The sequence below is a fragment of the Hyla sarda genome, chromosome 9, assembly GCF_029499605.1.
Source record: "Hyla sarda isolate aHylSar1 chromosome 9, aHylSar1.hap1, whole genome shotgun sequence".
NCBI classification, from domain to species: domain Eukaryota; kingdom Metazoa; phylum Chordata; class Amphibia; order Anura; family Hylidae; genus Hyla; species Hyla sarda.
In genome coordinates, this window is record NC_079197.1 from 61085587 (window position 1) to 61092884 (window position 7298).

The following is a 7298-nucleotide window of genomic DNA, read 5'->3' on the forward strand; positions in this document are numbered from 1 at the left end:
GCATGCTCAGTAGAGACTTCACACTCCTGAAGTCACATGGGAAAGTTGAGTAGCGCTCACACCCCCTGTCACACCCCCTCTACTTCCTGGTCAGACAGCAGGAGGCAGCAGTAGGAGTCTGTTCTGGGTATCTGTATTCATCCGCCACCATCTGCCTGATAGCACCCCTGATAGCACTTCAACAGTGCCCAAGAACCAGAGCAGTGCACCCCCCTGCAACCCCCCCCCCCTCCAGGAGGCAGAGTAGTGCACCCTCCTGCACCCCCCCCCCCCCTTCCAGGAGGCAGAGTAGTGCACCCTCCTGCACACACACCCCTCCAGGACGCAGAGTAGTGCACCCTCCTGCACCCCCCCCTCTCCAGGAGGAGGAGTAGTGCACCCTCCTGCACCCCCCTCCCTAATAGTGGCATCCTTTTATACCCTCCGCTTCAGGTAGGAGGAGGAGCTTCAGCTGTTGCAAGGTGTGCAGGTAGGGAGAGGTCAAGCAAAGATGAATATAACGGACGTTAATAATAAGGTATTAACGGATAATAACGGATAAACATTTATCTGTTTAATTAACGGACGTTAGAAATCTATTCATCCGTTATAATCGTTTTATTCATCCGTTATATAACGTCCGTTAAATCAGTATAGAATTGAATATAACGGATGTTTTATAACGGATTTATGAACCATAGTGTGAAAGTAGCCTTAACTATTCTAACCTCTCCCTCCGCTCCAGCCCCAGGTACATTAAGTCCCCCTCTCTATCTACACTATCTTCCCCCTCTACATTGTAGGTTCCCTCCCCCCTATTCCCTAGTTTGAACAGTCCTCCACCCTTCTGGCCATCTTCTCCCAAGCACAGATGCACCCTCTCCATTTAAGGTGCAGCCTGTCGCCACGATAGAGACGGTATCCGGCAGCGAAGTCGGCCCAGTTCTCCATGAACCCAAACCCCTCCTTCCTACACCAGCTTCTGAGCCACTTCTTTACCTCCCTGATCTCCTGCTGCCTCTCTGGTGGTGGCTCGTGGTTTGTGTGTGTGTATAGTACACATACACTGCTATACACATGGGGGGTTTGTGCAGCGCATTGCACCCAAGTGTCTGTAGAAGGTACTAGGGTGCAATGCTCTGAACATACCTCAATGTGTAAAGCAAAGTGCAGAAGTCTAGGTCACTGCAGCAGCATGAGCAGGGCGCATTGTACAGTGGGCAACTGACCATGCCCTGATCTTTAGCTATATACATAGCAGTACCTGTCCCCTCTGTAGATCACCACCCTAGTGGGTACCAAGCACAGCAAAGCACTTCCTGTTTGGCCTGTACCACTCTGTAACCACAGGGGGTGGTGGACTTATTTCCTGTCCTCACAGCTATTAATGGTTACCTGAAATAATAATAATAATTTTATTTATATAGCTCCTACAGGATCCGCAGCGCTTACAATTATGGGGTACAAACAAAGAAAAGTATCAGACATATTACACAATAACTATTCAAACAAGAGGTGTGGGGATATGTTGAGGCCATTTAAAGAATGTTATAGGCCTGTCTGAAGAGATGTGTTTTCAGGCCACGTTTTGATACTATGGATGTTGTTGTTGAGTCTGAGGGATTGAGGTATAGCATTCCAGAGAACCGGTGCAGCACGAGTGAAGTCTTGGAGACGGGAGTGGGAAGTTCGGATTATAGAAGATGTTAGTGTGAGATCATTAGCAGATCTGAGAGAACGTGTAGGATGATAGATGGAGATGAGAGAGGAGATGTAGGGAAGTGCAGCATTGTGGAGAGCTTTGTGTGTGAGACTGAGGATTTTGTACTGTATTCTGGACTGAATTGGTAACCAGTATAGTGACTGGCACAGGGAGGAGGCGTCGGTGTAGTGGCTGGAGAGGAAGATGAGTCTGGCTACGGCATTAAGGATGGACTGAAGAGAGAGACTGGAGAGAGTTTGGAGAAAGGAAGGCCTATTAGTAAAGAGTTACAGTAGTTAAGGCGGGAGTGAATCAAAGCAATAATGAGAGTTTTAGCAGTTTCAGTAGTGAGAAACGGGTGGATTCTGGAAATGTTTTTGAGATGCAGGTGACAAGAACGTGAAAGATACTGAATATGGGGAGTAAAAGACAGATCAGAGTCAAGTATAACTCCAAGACAGTGAGCCTGCTGCCTGGGATTTATGGTAGTCCCACATACCGAGATGGAAATGTCAGGGTTAGGTAAAGTATCAGTTGATGGAGAAAAAACAAGAAGTTCTGTTTTCGAAAGATTTAGTTTCAGATATAAAGAGGACATGATGTCTGAGATAGCAGAGAGACAGTCACTGGTATTCTGTAGGATTTCAGGGGTGATGTTGGAGGAAGAGGTATAGAGTTAGGTGTCATCAGCATAGAGATGGTACTGGAAACCAAATCTACTGATTTGTTTTTCCAATGGGGGATGTTTAGAGTGAAAAGAGTAGAGGACCCAGGACCGATCCCTGGGGAACCCAGACAGCAAGGGGAAGAGGAGAAGAAGTAGAGCCAGAAAACGAGACGCTAAAGGAGCGGCCAGAGAGATAGGAGGAAAACCAGGCGAGAGCAGAGTCCTTGAGACCGAAGGAGTGGAGACTACTGAGGAGGAGTTGGTGATCCACAGTGTCAAAAGCCAGAGAGGTCCAAGAGAATCAGTAAAGAGAAATTGCCATTTGATTTGGCTGTCAGAAGATCGTTAGTGACTTTGGTTAGGGCCGTTTCTGTGGAGTGAAGGGAGCGGAAACCAGACTGTAAGGGGTCAAGGAGAGAGTTCTCGGAGAGATAGTGGATAAGGCGGGAGTAGACCAAGCGTTCCAGGAGTTTGGAGATAAAGGGGAGATTTGACACGGGTTGATAATTGGCTGCACAGGACGGGTCCAGAGATGTTTTTTTTCAATAGTGGGGTTATGATAGAGTGTTTGAAAGAGGAGGGAAAGACCCCAGAAGAGAGGGAGAGGTTAATGATTTTAGTTAGGTGACAGCTGATAGCAAGAGAGAGAGACTGGATGAGGTGTGAAGGCATGGGGTCACTAGAGCAGGTAGTGGGGCGGGCGGAGGAGAGGAGCCTAGAAACCTCATCCTCCGTTACAGGCTCAAATACTGAGTGATGAAGAAGAGACGTGGCTGGGAATTGGATCAGAACTTTTAGGGGACTGGGAGAGGATTTCATCACGAATGTCATCGATTTTAGTTTTGAAGTATTTGGCCAGGTCTTCAGCACAGAGATCAGTGATTGGGGTCTGTAATTTAGGCCGAAGGAGAGAGTTGAACGTGTCAAAAAGGCGTTTTGGATTGTTAGACAGAGAGGAGATGAGGGAGGTAAAATATGTTTGTTTGGCGAGATGAAGAGCGGAGTAATAGGATTTAAGCATGAATTTATAGTGCAGATACTTTGAAGAAGTCTTAGTTTTCCTCCACAGACCTTCAGCACACCTAGAGCATCGCCTGAGAAAGCGGGTTGTTAGCATGTGCCAGGGTTGCTGCCATCTGTGTCTGGAGGGTCGTGTTTTAGGGGGTGCCATTTGATCCAGGGTAGACTTTAGGGTGTCATGGTAATGTCTGGCTACTAGATTAGGGCAGGAGAGAGAAGAGATTGGTGATAGTGAAGATTGTAGAATGTCTATAAATTGACTAGTGTTTATGGCACGCATGTTTCTGTAAGTGTACAAGGTTGGAGTGTCCAGAAAGGATAGGAGTTACTGATAGAGAAAGAGAGAAGGTTGTGGTCAGAGAGCTCAAAAGGAGAATTAGTGAATTTAGAGACAGAGCAAAGTCTAAAGATCAAGTCCAGTGTATTCCCATCCTTGTGTGTGGGAGAGTCAGTAAGCTGTGAAAGGGCAGAAGAGGAGATTGGGGTATCAATGGGGATATTAAAATCACCCATGATGAGTGTAGGTGTTTCTGAGTAAAGAAAGTGAGGGAGCCAGGTGGCAAAATGATCCAGGAACATTTGGGGAGAACCAGGAGGACGATAGATGAGCGCCACTCTGAGAGACAATGGGCGGAAGAGCCTGAGGGTGTGGACCTCAAAAGTGGGAAACGTGAGTGAAGGTAATGGGGGGATGACTTGAAAAGTGCATTGTGGGGCTAGAAGCACCCCAACTCCTCCACCATGCCTGGTGTCAGATCTGGGGGTATGGGAAAAGTGAAGGTCACCATAAGATAAAGCAGCGAGAGAAGCCGTGTCAGAAGGTTGTATCCATATTTCTGTGAGAGCCAGCAGATTAAGAGAATTAGTGAGAAATAAGTCACGAATCTGGGTGAGCTTATTGCACACAGATCGAGAGTTTAGGAGAGTGCAGTTAAAGTTTGTAGTGGTTCCGCAAGAGGCAGGTAGTGTAGAGCAAATATTAGTGAAAGGTGGGCCAGGGTTAGGAGCAATGTCCCCAGCAGCTAAAAGCAGAAGAAAGAAAAGGGAGAGCAGATGGCTGGGTGAAGTGATGAAGCGACTTCTGTGCTGCACCATGGAATGAGGTGACTGAGTGGTTTATGATGGTGAGCAGTGCATGGACAGAGATATATATATAGTCCACCAGAGAAATTGGTGGGGGATAGAAGAGAAAATGTATCGCAATGATGTAAGTAATAAGTGTGTGAATGTTTGGTTTTGGTTTTTTATGAAAAGAGTGACTTACTTTTGTAGTTATAATGTTGAGTTAGTTCCCTTTTGTTCCCTTCTGGTTGAATTCTGGAATAATTCTTGATATCACACTTAAGAAGCACTTTAGATGGCAGTTTCAGATGGCATATTTGAATGTCTCCAATATATAGTACTAGGCTAAGCCAGCAAGTTGCCAGAGGATTGCTATCAGGTGTGAAAAAGGGTGGGGGAGCTATAGCATTTGGAGGAGAAAGTTAAGAAAGAAAAAAAAACAGTTTGGGATCACTCAGGGGAAATAAATTGTGATCAAACAAAATAGAAACACTTGCCAAATAATAGTAATAAGTATACATGACAATGCATTGATGGTGGTAGTTGTTCAAGGGATGAATGATGACATACCAGATTGATTATTTAAATACAGCTAAACAGATAGGCAGTGGTGAGAAGAAATGATGGTGGTAGTTGTTCAAAGAATGATAATACATTTCAGGACCACTACATAAATGATAGCTGATACAGATAAGCTTTATATATAAGGAGTAGATGTGCAGGAGTTGTGTGCGCACCCCCTGCTTGCTTGGTACATTCTGCACTGTAAGTGTGTCAGCACTCGCTGCCCTGGCCTGGGCAAAGGGGGTGCTCGCGGGGACAGCACTCCGATCAGCACTCTAGGACTCTCTTAACTTGCAGAGACTGCGGCGGTGTGGGATTTGTGGGACCCGCAGGCATAGTGCCTGACCATTCACTCCCAGCAGCCTCATGACTGCCATACGTTCTACTCTGGAGTTTGTCGCGCTGCCTCCTTCACTTTTACAATGAATGGGACGATTATTCCATAACTGGATTCGTCAACAACGAATCCAGTTATCGAATATTATTGATTAAATTGATCGTTGCAGCCCTAATGTTGATTGATGATTGATTGACATTAATGATTGATGCCATTACAAAATATAACTGGTGGTGCAAAAAGCAAGCCCTCATATAGGTCAGTAGGTAGAAAATTGAATGCGTTATGATTATAAGAAGGGGAGGAAGAAAAATTTAAGTTAAAAAATATATAATTTTTTTAGTTTTTCTTTCCATGTATTGCCATAGTAAATATTAATATGTTATCAATGTTAGTACATATACTATAATTTACTGTAATTTTTGTGCATGCAATAAGGAGATTTTTTTAGTGCTTACAGTAAAAGCTCTTTCTCGTAGCCTTCATTGGGGGACACCGCAGTTATAGTTTGCATTTATGGTTTAACTATTCTCCAGTCTATAGATTTTGATGCATAGTTTACACATAATATATAAATTGTGGATATCGCATTTGAAATGCTTGTGTTTGTATCTAATCTGTACACAAATAGTGGATGGGTAACACATATGTTAGCTCAGTGTAACATGTCTCACTTTCTTCAACAGCCTCAGCAGCGACTTTAATAAATATAAGGAATGCAAGGAAACACTTTGAAAAGCTGGAGCGTGTGGATGGTCCTAAGCACAGTCTCCTCATGCGCTGAGGCATCCTTCAAAGGTCATTGATTCCAGCATCATACAAGAATAACCCTTGTAATCACTCGTTCCCAATTTTATTTTATGTAATGTCATTTCACCTAAATGATAGGGCTGTATTTCACCTAAATGATACTTTATCACACTAATTATATATTTTTAAATGTAACGAAAAGTGGTAAAGTGGTAGACTGCAACATACCAGTAAACCTTGGTTAGTCCAGCACATTTATAGCATGTTGATTAGCTAACACTGTACTAATATTGTGCACCAATATGTACATGGATAGGAGATTACACACTTTGCAACTAGGCTGAAATGTTTTATTGTATTACACTAGTGGATCATAAGTTTAAGTCCAGAGTTCCTCTCCCGCCTGTTCTGCAGATTTGTTCAGTGTGATGCAACGGGCACTTGGCATTACATTTGCTAAGACAACCATACAGTGCCCAATGAGTTCTGTGCACAGCCCTTTTCTGATTAACTGGACCTGTGCACAGCACTTTCTGAGCATCATACAGTTGCTTTGACAATTGTATGGCCCAGCGCGAGCTGAGTATCTCTGCGCTGATCCATGGAGAGCAGGCAAAAGACCAGCTCCGGACTTCAGTCATGCCTTACTAGTGTAGTGTCTACTAATCCACGTAAATGTGGCTTTGAATTTGCATATGCAACATGTTTAACTCTAAATTCCTTTATGATATCTCATACAATAAAAATGCAATTTTTTTGATTATTGATTAGTTAGGATAAAATATAATCAGTTGAATGAATTCAGTGTATTTTTGTGCTTTTGGAATAAAAATATTTATGCCTAAAATAGAAGTGTGTAAACCCCCACCCCCCAAAAAAATAAACTATCCACAGATATTAACAAGCTTTCAGAGGTGTATATGGCCTTTGTTAGGGCAATAGAAATATAACAGAAATAAAATAAAGGGAAGGTAATATTTGTTGGCCAAAAGTTATATTAGGTGAATTTGCCAAGTTATTTGAAAAAAAACTAATTCCTCAAAATCTTCATGGTCGTGTAGGGAAGTAGATTCATTTTTGGAGGATATTGATTTCCGGTAATTGTTCGAGTAGACTCCATCAAGAAAACCACAACTCCAGGGAACAACAGGCTTTCATTAGAAATTTATCGTAGGTATTGGCCAAATAGACTACAAAATGTTATTGATTGGTTGGTG

General features: G+C 43.5%; 1 protein-coding gene across 5 annotated transcripts in view; it reads left to right on the forward strand.

The window, feature by feature from the left end:
• LOC130291604 (ras-related GTP-binding protein A) overlaps positions 1-6987 on the forward strand; it is a 1042086-nt gene extending 1035099 nt beyond the window's left edge. For all 5 annotated transcript variants that reach the window (XM_056540559.1, XM_056540557.1, XM_056540558.1 and 2 more), the window contains one exon: positions 6018-6987. In XM_056540559.1, coding sequence (XP_056396534.1) covers positions 6018-6066 — 49 coding nt within the window. In that variant the 3' untranslated portion in view covers positions 6067-6987. The remainder of the gene's footprint in view (positions 1-6017) is intronic.
• Positions 6988-7298: the final 311 nt, after the last annotated feature.